Below are 12,366 nucleotides of genomic sequence, written 5' to 3'. Positions count from 1 at the left end.
CACTGAATTCAGATTATTTATCTTTTTCTCGATATGGACATAAACGCGAGTGAAGTCTAATCCGACAGGACGGAGACACGCAGCTCTGCTCACCTGCAGCTCCTCCCGCTGTGATGCAGCGGTGAACGGATCAAAACACACACTTCAAGTCAGATCATCACCCTTAGCTATTTTAATTGCCTCTCAAACTACCTAAACTAGTTATAAATATGTTTATTGTTACTGTCGGCCGGGTCACTCATTACTGGATCAGCTGCTGCTTGAGACAGACACTGACGCTGTCCGAAGAGAGGGAGGAAAAAGAGAGGCTCCATGTAGCCTATTATATTATTATATTATATAGAGTCGTTATTCATTTATTTTAAAGCTCAATAAATAACAAAGAAGACCTTTGACCGGCACTTTTATAATTTTGTCCGGAAGATTTAAACTTTAATACACGTTGACTGGCGAAAAACTCTGCCCGGTTCCCTCGGCCCCCACCGCGGAGAATAAACAGAAGGGCAACCATGCTTCTTCGCTGCTTTTGTGGAGGATGTTACTGCGCCACGTACAGGCTCCTGCATATGTACTGCAGCTTCTCCAGTGGTTGGAGCTAAACGGAGCTGTCTCGTGTGGACAGACCATGGGACAGACACTATCCGGTGAACATTGCGTGTGGACGGAAACTTTTTAGCGATTGTGTTTGCGTTAATCCTATGCGTTTAGCCGTATGCGTCCTCGTGTGGCCGGGGCCCGAATCTGCAATAGGTAAGCAAGAAATCAACTGTGGAAGCAATTATTAGAACATGGAAGACATACAAGACCACTGATAATCTCCCTCGACCTGGGGCTCCACGCAAGATCTCACCCCGTGGGGTCAAAATTATCACAAGAACGGTGAGCAAAAATCCCAGAACAACACGGGGACCTATTTAATGACCTGCAGAGAGCTGGGACCAAAGTAACAAAGGCTACCATCAGTAACACACTACGCCGCCAGGTGTCTTGCAGTGCCAGACGTGTCCCCCTGCTTAAGCTAGTACATGTCCAGGCCCCTCTGAAGTTTGCTAGAGAGCATTTAGATGATCCAGAAGAGGATTGGGAGAATGTCATATGGTCAGATGAAATCAACGTGTTGCCCAGCGACAGCCCCAAAACATCACTGCTCTAGAGGAGATCTGCATGGAGGAATGGGCCAAAATACCAGCAACAGTGTGTGAAAACCTTATGAAGACTTACAGAAAACGTTTGACCTCTGCAATAGCCAACAAAGGGTATATAACAAGTATTGAGATGAACTTTTGTTATTGACCAAATACTTATTTTCCACCATAATTTGCAAATAAATTCTTTAAAAACCAGATTCTTTAAAATGTGATTTTCTGGATTTTATTTTTTCTCATTTTGTCTCTCATAGTTGAGGTATACCTAGGATGAAAATTACAGACCTCTCACATCTTTTTAAGTGGGAGAACTTGCACAATTGGTGGCTGACTAAATACTTTTTTGCCCCACTGTATATATGCACACATATGTACATATACATACACACATCTCTTCCTTTTATGATTAATTCACCTATTTCCCATTTAATTTCACTTCTTTCATTATTATTACCGTTATTTTTCTGTTTCTTCATAGCTCATTTCTCTTTATTTATTAATATATATTGTTATATGTATTGTTGGCAGCCGAGATGGTTTGAGTCCAGGAAAGCCCTTATCTTATCCCAAAGCCTGTTGTCTGGCTTAACCAAATATAACTGGGAGAAAGCAGCTTCTTCCATACTTAAGATGTTTAGGAAGTCCTCCAGCCGTCTATTTAAATTGAAGCAGTTGGGCTTTCTGACTTGCAGGTCAGTTTTGTTGAGTTAACACCTGTTATGTTTCTTTGAGGTATTTTCTGTTGGCCTCTTTTTATAGGCCTAGTTATAGAACGATGTTTTCTGTGGACTTTTGGGTAAATAAAAACCCTAGTTTATTTAAACCACTCCTGTGTCCTGTTGCCTTACTGCTTGGTCCCTGACAATTGGGACCATACAGGGGTATGACGAAAAATGATTAAATGCAATATACAAAAACAACAAATAGTATTCTCCTGCACAAAGAAAGCTGGATTGTCAGCTCACTAAATGACTTATTGGCCAAGCTAGCAGCCTGGCAGTTTGTCTGTTGGTCCACAATTTACATCCTGACTGAAATATTTAAGTTTTTATGCATGTGTCCCACGAAGAGGATTTTGATGGTGCAACGACTTTTCACTGAGGTTGAGGTTGATTCGTTCTTTTGAGAGAAAAGTCTACACAACTATTACTGTAGATAGATTGCCATGCAATTTGGTGGAAACACTTGTTTCCTTTAGGATAAATTATAATCACTTTGGTTATCCCTAAAAGAGGACAAATGATGCCATGATTACGTGCTTTATTGTTGTGCCTGTGCTGCAGCACCTCTTTTCACCCTCTGTCTGAAACCAGAGCCCAGTCTACTCTGATTGGTTAACTGGCCGGCTCTGTTGTGATTGGTCAACTGCTTAGAGATGTCCTGTCCCTTATAATATCTCTTACAATGTGTTGGAGCACTAGCCAAGAGAAGCACGAGTTACATAGTGATGTCATTATGTTACCAAAGTACACGAAAGAAGTCCAATGGAGGAGGCGTTTCAGGCAGGGGGTGTGAGGGAACTTTGTGATTAGCCTTCGCATACCATTTACATTCAAAAAAAAAATGTAACACTCCACAGGAAAGGCAAAACCCCAATAAGCATAGGGCCCCTTCAAATTTGTATCGAGCAACTTCTTTAGGTTTAGATTTGAATTCAACCAGTACTTTGGTATCTAACCAAATAACAAAATCATGTTTGGTGTTAATAAGCAGTTATCATGCTTTACCCTTAGAGCAGGAGTATGCAACCTTTTTGACCAAAAGACACATTTTTTCCAACAATATTTTTTGTCTGGAGCCGCAAAATATATTTGATAGCTTGATAGCTTATAAAGTTGTACATATTGTTATAACTACAGTCTAAAACTACAGTTTTTTTGTGTTTATTATTTATTATATTATATAAAACTGTTAACCTCTAATAATAATATAATAATAATAATACACAGGCCTACTTTAAAATAAATTAAACACAGCACTTGGGGAGTCCTCTGCACATTTGAATAAAATAAGTAAAATTAAAATATACCCACTTTGAAATAAATAAAACATATAGGTGCCTGGTGCACCCTAAAAAGAGTTAACTGATTGAATTATGACTGTAGATCGTCAGCTGTCTTCCGCGTCCGTTTTTTTCCCTCTGCTGCAGCACCTCCTTTGATAACTCCTCTCCACATATCAAACATACCGGGGACGCCAGCATTGTTTGCTGTGAAAGCATATAACTCTGTCCACGCGGAATTAAACCCTCTGATATTTTCTTTGATTTATCCATAGTTCGCTCATCGAGCCGGAGGTCAGGTTATTCACCTGCAAGAAAAGGCGCTGGTGCGGGACCGCAGCAGGATATGACGCATATTTTAGTTGACCTAATTCAAATCGTTTTGATTTTATTTATGTGTCACAGTATCACCTTAAAATACAAGATACGAAACATTTTCAACCATGCAACATTTTTTAAATAGTCCTACAAATACTTTTATTTTATTTCCTTCTGATTTTTGTCAAAGCTCAAGGGAGCCAGAGCAGAGGTCTTAATCAGTGTGACTCAGTCATCAATTACATGATCACAAGCAAAATTGCCTGCGTGATGTATCTGCTAAACAACCATTAACATTGTCGTTGTAAGCAAGTTGCCATGCTGATGCTAGCTTTTAGCACAAAGTATCCTTACTCCTGTGTCATACTGTAGCTCTGCTGCACAGAGCCACTAACATGGCTGAAGATTAGACTTAGTCTTAAAACGTTATTCTATGTAATATGAGAGAACTGCAAGAGAGGTTAACCTTAAGCTTCGGTTGTGGCGAGACAGAGTAGGATTGACGGGACATTAGATAAATATGTGTTCCTATTCCCTTTTAAACAAAAAGAGTCCTGTAATCTCAGGAGGCATTGGATTATGTGATAACTCTTTAACGGCCTCAGCTAACCTCACTGTACAATGGAATGCACTTAGCTGAAAATGAAAGGACATCTGAGATAAGCCACTTGTTCACGCAAGGCTGTAGTGTCCTTTAATGAGGTAACAGGGCAAGAAGTTAAGTACTTCCTAGAAGGCCCAATAAGTAGGATCAGACCAGCCTTTACATGCATTGTCTTGTAAATAATTGTGGTGCCAAGTTTGAAAATTACCCACAACTGTTTTGTCATAATAACCTTCCCTGCTTAAATTATAAGTCACAGGTTAGATATATGTTCTACTGCATACTGTGGATGCATGTGGCTGGTAAATGTTTAGAAATGATTAAAACACAGAGGAGGAGAGGATCATAAAGGGGGAAAGGAATACCTGTTTACAAGTGGCAGCTTTATAGGAACACCTGTAGCCAACCTGTGCTTAGAGAGTATAAGACATGTCCGCCCAGTATGCAGCACAGTATTCTCCTGCAGTAAGCTGTTGTCAGGCGTGTACAGCGTAGATGGTTTGTCTTTTACTCCACAGAGTATACTGAGACAAATACTGATATTCTTTGCAGGACATTCATCACAATGGTGCAGCTTTTATCAGCTAGAGACACTAGCAACCAATAGTACGTGAATAATTCCCTTTGGACCTTTGGAGTGTTTTTCGTCCATTCTAACGACAGCAATCTAAGCCCATAAATATGTATAAAGTCCCAGCCACAACAAACTAGACACAGATGGATAGCATACACTGGCATACAGAGTAATGTGAGAAAAACAGACTTGCCTTTTCCCAGGTATGGGAGCCTTCCTCTGACAAATAACAGCGATGTCTCCATCTGCGCCCATATCCAGAGTGATGTCCCACAGTAAAGAGTTACTAGGTGTCGCTGTTCGAAAGGTCACACCTTTCTTTACTGTCGCTCTGTGGAAAGTCAAAAACGAAAAAGGTCAAGAATGTGGTAAATGTGAAATGTCCTGTACTAACATCCAATGGATTTCAGGGCAATTAATGTTTATCTTTACAAAGTTTAAGTAGCATATAATGTGAACAATATCTGGAATATTGTGTTGATCTTAATTTTTCATTCCTTTTGGAACATGCTTGTGACAAAATAGTATTATAAATAGATCCCAGTACAGATTTAAACTTTTAGATAAAACATTTAGTTTCCTCACAAAGAATGTATTTGATTCATGTATTAAAATACCTTTCTAGGTTATTACAATAAATCCAGATTTTCATATCATTAATATTTCACTTAGGGATACAACCGAATGAAGACAAGCAATTAATAACATTAAAAAAAAAAAAGTGTCAAAAGCTGAAATTGAATCTATTTCAAATAATTATTTGCATTTCAGATAAAACCTTCTTTTTTTTACTTTTCCAATGCATCATTAGTTTTTTAGGCCTCTAATTTGTAAATTGATAAGCATTATGCAGCTGAACATGTACACCTTTCCCGGTGGACTGCCCCAGCATAAGCAGCTTGCAGCAGGTCAAATGTTCATGAGATATTCTCTACATGCATGTAAGATCCACTCCTCTGCTCCAACAATACCAATAGTCCATATGGTTAGCTTTTCTCGGGAAGTATGGCTTGTTTATTATACTGAAAGCTCTGATAAGAATCCTTAATACTAGTTTTCTATAGTTCAGAACAACATCCTCTTGTAATTCTTTGGCAATCATCTGCATGCAAAGCTGTGTGTTTTTATCTCTGACTCCTGATAAACAAAGTCTTGAGTGTATTAGGCATCTCTGAGGAGGTGTTATCTAGGATAGGAGCGAGAGCAATCTTAGCACTTCTCCTGTTATGAGAAGAGTGGTTTGACTATGACTCCCTGTTCAGCACAATGAAACAAAAACAACATGCATTATCTCCTAATTGAAATATTAAAGATGACCTCTTGAGGGATTTGCGATGAGTTTTAAGTATGCATGCTTTTTTGTGTGCGACTTAATACTAACATCTGCACATCGAGCGTGTAATCTGGAAGGAAGGTCTCAAGTGGCCACTGATCTCAGCATGAAAGTCTCTGCTGTGAAGCCACAAAGTCGAACACAATCCGGTGCCTTAACCACAGGAGTGCAAGATAGAAAGGTCTCCCTTTTTTCTTCCATCTCTTTGTCAGAAAGAATGGTTTTGGAAGTAATGTCATCTTGTGGCATTTGTGACACCACTAAAAGATCAAACAGCCAAAGACCTCATAGGTTAAAGGTCACAAGTAAAGAGGGATGACTGAGCAGCGTCTCCTTCAATAGTGGTTTCAATCTTCTGCTATCCTGACCCCAGAGACTGCTGTATTTCCAGCTGCACACAACAGCATCTGATTTATCTGATTAACCCAGCTTCAACCAGGGAGCAGAGATCTAAAAGGTGGAATCATGTAACGGTGGAAAATAAAATCCTGCAAGTCCTCTGGTCATGATTGCACGCAGCTGAATGCCATAGTTTTGGGGTCAGTAAGTGGACCCATATTGAGGGAGCTGTGGAAGAACCACCTCTAGCTCTCTTTTATAGCTGCAGCAGACATGTCCCAGAAAAACAGAAATCCAGGGAATTCAAACTCTGGCTTTGAGCATCTCTCTTCAAATAAAGCCCAAAAAGGAGCCTAATACATTAAATGTTGCATGGGCTAAATTAGCATTTCTGTGTCCTGTGAATAATATTGAATGACAATGGCAAACATAAAGTGGTTGCAAATCAGTGGTTATCAGTTTGAGGGTTCCCGAGACAGCAGAACCAACTTTACAGTGGCTAAATTAGCAAAGAGAGATCTCGAATCGACTTTTAATTTAAATGTCACTGTCACACAATACAGTATGTAGTCTTAGATGACTCAATCAGCTCATATAGTACATGTGACTATTACACTTTGCAAAATGTAGACAGCTACAGTTTTTCAGACTGGGTTTTCCTGCCCATCTCCAACTTGTAGTATCTTGTTTAAACCTTGTGCAGAAAGACAAGAGCAACATCACACATAATTGATGTTGGGACTGGACAGTACCACAGCGGAATTTCTATCTGACAATGATGGATGTCTTAATTCTGCAAGCAGCTAAAACCTGATCCATTAAGCCGCCGGTCTTGTAGAGTTCAGTGCATTTCAATGTTGTTGCTGCTCAGATCTCTGACTGTAAGTCTGCATTGAGGGTTCAGATGTACCAGAATTTAGTTGAGATCTGTTCACCATTTGAAAAAATCTTTTCATCACTCGCTCTGATGGTCACATGTTTTCTTACAGCTGAGCTCCCATCACACCTCGTGTAACTATGACAACTTGCAAGTTGTCATGACATGTTATGTTTTTTTATTATAGTTTAATTTGTTTGATCTATCCCCACCAAAAACGACATATAAATGCTGCCAAGCTGCATGAAGCACGGCAGGGCCTTAAACTTAATGCTAACAAGCTTACAGGCTTACACTGACAATGCTCACATGCTGCTGTTTAGCAGGTATAATGTTACTATACCAGTTTAGCGTTTTCGCATGTTAACATCAAGTATATCTGAGGCTGATAGGAATGACATTGGTTTTGCAATAACTTATATTTTGCATTATTATTGGATATATTATATATAATATAATTCATCCTGGTGCATATGATGCCTGGACATTGCTACATTGCAATCTATCTAATAGTTTTGTAAGTCATTTAGTCTGGATTCACGGTGCTATAGGTCTACAAACGTCTTTGACATGTGCTGCATAAAACATTGCACATGCATGTTTTATCAAAGATTTGCTATATTTTTTTTTTTTCAACATAGTGCTGATTACTCCAACTTCCATTTCTATTTCCGTATATAATTACCCCACAGATGCTGACTGTAGAGAATTATAAATGCAATGTAATCTGGGCATAATCAATGAAGTGTGCCGGATGGCATGCATGCATGAATGAGGAAACCAAGTTACTTTTAATCTTGTAATGACTTCTGAATAACATGTCCTGTTGTGACGAAACACCTGTGTGTATTGAGCTGCATGGAGCCAGGTTTAACTATTAGACAGTGGCAGCAGCAAGAAGCCTTATCTCAAGCTCTTTTTCTCTTCCCCTTTTGTAAAAAAAAAAAATCCCCAATGACTGGAAGAGGGCTTTCGTCTTAGTAGTTGGGAGCATGGACCAGTGTCTATGTCTTTGGTTAGCAGGCCCTGAGGAGGCGGGGGGGGGGCACCTGGGCAGGGAAAATAGATGGCTTTGGAGACTAAAACTGACAGTGTGTGAGAAAAGCAGCTCTCAGGTGCTGCACCTGCCATCCATCTCACTTTTGACCATGCACAGCATGAGTGGCAGTATTCCTGCAGCTTTTACATACTCTTCATTCACTAACACACACACCTGCATGTGCCGGCAAACTGGCACACAGAATGGTTGTTGGCCCTTGGCCTTCATCAGTCGTCTCCCTCCCTTGTGTATTTGTGAAATGGTGTTTTTCAAGCTTATTTGAAACATCACACAGCCATGGCCAACAAGGAAATGTAGAACAATGACAGAATTCAAAGAACACTCTGTTTAATACAGTAAAACAGAGACTGATTAAAGACTTAGATAATATTTTCTGTGTGAGCTGCACTTCCTGGCCCAGGTCCATTTCATCTCCAAGGCTGTTATCAAGATGTCTTAGTACATAGGGTTTGTAATTGCTTCCCTGATATAATTTGTGTTACCATCTTTGGCTTTGTGAATGCATCACTGCGGGCAATGGTAGCACCAGTGAGCCCCGGTGCAATTGGAAACAGATGCAATCGTTAATTATGCAGGCAAATGTCCACCGTTTAGCCGTCTGATGGCCAGCTATCGGTATGTGTTTATCGTATACTTATGGAACAGTTCAGGGACTTGGGGAGACGTTCGTGCCAACATGTTTGCCAGATGGCAAACACCAAAGCACTAAAAAGGATGGGAAATTCCTTTTTGTCCCGCAGATGAATGAGTAGGTTCCCTGGTTGAAGAGCTCACTGACACAGTGTCCTGTTGACACAGAAGCTGACTGTAGGTTACTTATCGCCACACTGCTTCCTTCAAGTAAAAACATTGAACACAATACAAGTGTGTGCTTCATTTCTGACTTTTAAAAGCTGTTGTAAGCTCATACTTCTTGCCACTCAACTAAGCATAAAATGAAGGGATCATCTAATTGCCTTTCCGAGGTTGAATGATAATGAATGTAGTCTATCTATGACCTTTATCCAACAATCGCTGAGAATGATTACATTTTGCAGGAAAGGACAGGTGTGGCTTGTCTTTTTCTCTATCAACCTCAAATGTGTATGTCCCTTGACTCTAGCTAGTGGCATCAATAACAGGTTTATCATGCTGATGAGAGAATTAAGCAAAGCTTAATGGGACATTCAGACAGTGATGAAGCACACAGACAGCTGTTGTGGACCGAATGCAGAGGGCTTGTTAATGTGCTGATAGAGGGGTGTGTGTGGGGGGGGTTGTTGATATTGGTTAAAAGTACAGTGAGTGTATTATGCTTGTCAAGAATATTACTACAAAGCTTACTAACAAGCGTGTCAATCTTCCAATCAAGTGAAGGAGGGGAGAGGAGAAGAGCAAAAGAAAGGAGAAGAATAAGAAATAGGAGAGGAATGTAAAGAAATGGAGATTAAAAGAGAATAAGAAAGGAAAGGTAAGGAGAAGAAAGAAGACAAGCAAGATGTGGGGAAGGTAGGCTTTTCTGATATCTGCTTTTTGTTCAGAAACATGTGTGACTGAGTAAATGAATTAGAGCAGCAATGATTAAAAGTGACGGAATGAGGAGGGGGAATCAGGATTTCTTTTTTTGGTTCATTGCTTCAGCAAAAATCCAGACAGAAAAGGAATGAAGCTAGTCAAATATATTGCCTATATTAATTCTCAGATTCTCACAAGACAACCTAAAGAATAAGACACCTTTTTCTTTCTTTACTACGTTTGTGCACCAGGAAAAAAAAACCCTGAATGACCTGAGAGAAATGTTGAGTGACTATGGATGGCTAAAGTCAGAAACCTGTGCGTTGAGGTGCACTCGAGCACAGCTGTTGGCTCAATCAATATTTATCCTTTCAAAAATGATCTGTGTAAGTGAATCAGTGGATGAATACATAACCAGGTGAAAAAATAATGAATATTGCATGACTGTCCCCTCACCTGCTCACCTCCACTCAAGCATGAATTTGCAAGTCGGATGTTACTCGGAGCACATTTATTTTTCAGGAAACATTGATTGTGTACTAAAGCGTTTTTTAATCTACTAAGAAAAGCTGTAACTATTTTTTTCAGGGACTAACACACTTGAACAAGCTGCCTTCAAAGACTTTCTTATTGAGCCTGTCACAGCACCTTATTGGACATCATTCAACAGCACCATATCATTTTCATTTATCATTACTTGAAACAAAAACACATATAAGAAGCATTTATAACGATTTATAACGTTCTTTACTCGTGATATGAATCTACACTCAAACGTATTGAATAACTGAGACAATGTATTTTAGACCTTGTGACAGTTCATTATTCAATGACTTGGAGTAAAACAGATAGTGTCTAGAATAATAATAATAAATCAGTCTCTTTTCAAGTTAACGTAAATCTCCACTTGTCTGTTTCGACAGCTAACCTCGACAGTTCTAGTTATGCTGCAACGTGGTTCTCTTTGATCTCATCTGGATGATTATCATAAAAGACATTATGGCGCAGATGACCATGAACACTGTCCATAACATGGTGAGAGACATTTAATTCAAGTTCAGTTTTAAGGTGCAAATCTCCCATGTTGCATCATTTCACCTTGTAAAGGGGAGTTACAAACTGACATCTTGAAAGAAAGTCATATGAACAGGTTAAGTCTTGTTTTTCTTTGTGCACTGGATTATTCTCCGTCAGAGAATAATAAGAACATTGGTTGAGGCAATCATTCTTGGGAAAACTGTATCATATAAGCTTATATACCAAGGAGTAAAGGAGAAAATTGTCCTTTGCATATTAAGACCCAAATCAAATTAAGCAATTCTGGTTATACTAATGATCTCAACACAAGCGATAGCATTAGGTTGAGATACCACAGAAAGCAGAGTAAACATTTGTCACAAGCTACTGGAGATCTTATTTGATCCATGTCAACCTTGATGAGTCATGAAACAGCAGTACATGTCATCAGGCTGTGCTCACTCGAACATGTACCTGTCTAACTTGACTTGAATAATATACCCCAGTTCTCGGAAAGACAGTTACCCTCTATGCCAGTGTTTCCCAACCTGGGGGGCGCGCCCCGCCCTTTTCTTTTTTTTCTTACATATAATTTTAACGCAATACATGATTGTTGCCAAAAGCCTTGTCTCTATATTACAATAAAAAATAATTCATTAATTCATTTTAATAAAAATTCAAGTTAGTAGCTAATAAAGGAATAAAAAGACATGTTTCTTCTGCCCGTAAAGTGTCCAAACCAGGCTTGTCTGGATAAGCGCATTTTTAAAACATAGTCATTGTCCATGCCGGTTTCAGTTGGATTATTTGTCACAGTTGCTCCGATCAGATCGGTCTCCTCCATTTTGTAGATTATTTACGACTTTTGAATCCACCTAAAGACATTGGCAAAATCCGGCTTACTTTGAGCATGTGTTTTAAACAGTTTAATCCCTTTGTGAATTGTTTCCACCTGCACCGTCCTTTCATTTCTTCATACAGCGGGAATCCAAATGAATTAATCCTGAGTCCAATAACCATCAAAGTCACTCCAATAGTGCTCCTTAATTACGCTTTCATCCTCTTTTAACAGAATACTTCCCATTCATCCAGTTTGTTACAGTAGTTGTAGCATTTTTGAAACCATGTGTGTGGGGGGGGAGGGAACTTCCAACAGGAGTCATTTGGGGGGGCTCTTGGGAAAAAAGGTTGGGAACCCCTGCTCTATGCTATAATCAATGCTTAATCTCTTTCCCTCCAATACTCCTTTATTTTTAACGGTACAGGAGTTGCAAGAAGAGAAGAGGACTAATACAGTTAGATAACCATTCCATGTATTGAAATCACCCAATTAATTTAGACTGAAGGGTTTTACCTCAGTCTTTAAAACACAGCCAGTCTGACCACTACAAACTGTGAGCTAATGGAAGACACAGCCTTACCTGAGAGTGAAGTTAGTCAGCTGAGCAGAGCTGACCATGAGTATGTAGAAGGTGGCGATATCAGTCTTCTTCAGTGGTTTGGAAGATGTCCGTATAACAATAGCATTGCCGAGCTTGAGCCGTGAAAGTGTTGCCATTCCTTTGGGCACCTGCAGAAGACGAACACTGCCAATCCTCTGCAT

At 39.5% G+C, this 12,366-nt stretch overlaps 1 protein-coding gene across 2 annotated transcripts in view; it reads right to left on the bottom strand.

Moving 5' to 3' along the window:
- The window catches only part of LOC104950387 (transmembrane protein 132D), a 27,574-nt gene that overhangs the window by 10,601 nt on the left and 4,607 nt on the right, over positions 1–12,366 (bottom strand). The window contains exons 1-2 of one of the 2 annotated variants that reach the window (XM_010776905.1): positions 12,185–12,321; positions 4,837–4,974 (exon numbers count right to left, since the gene is read on the bottom strand). In XM_010776905.1, coding sequence (XP_010775207.1) covers positions 4,837–4,974; positions 12,185–12,321 — 275 coding nt within the window. Of the gene's footprint in view, positions 1–4,836; positions 4,975–12,184; positions 12,322–12,366 lie in introns of those variants that run through there. The other variant, XM_010776906.1, reaches the window with a different exon arrangement.

The sequence above is a fragment of the Notothenia coriiceps genome, unplaced genomic scaffold (genome assembly GCF_000735185.1).
Source record: "Notothenia coriiceps isolate Sejong01 unplaced genomic scaffold, NC01 NC01_scaffold00017413, whole genome shotgun sequence".
NCBI classification, from domain to species: domain Eukaryota; kingdom Metazoa; phylum Chordata; class Actinopteri; order Perciformes; family Nototheniidae; genus Notothenia; species Notothenia coriiceps.
The sequence above is the reverse complement of the archived record's forward strand: the minus strand, read 5'-3'. Positions and strand labels throughout refer to the sequence as shown.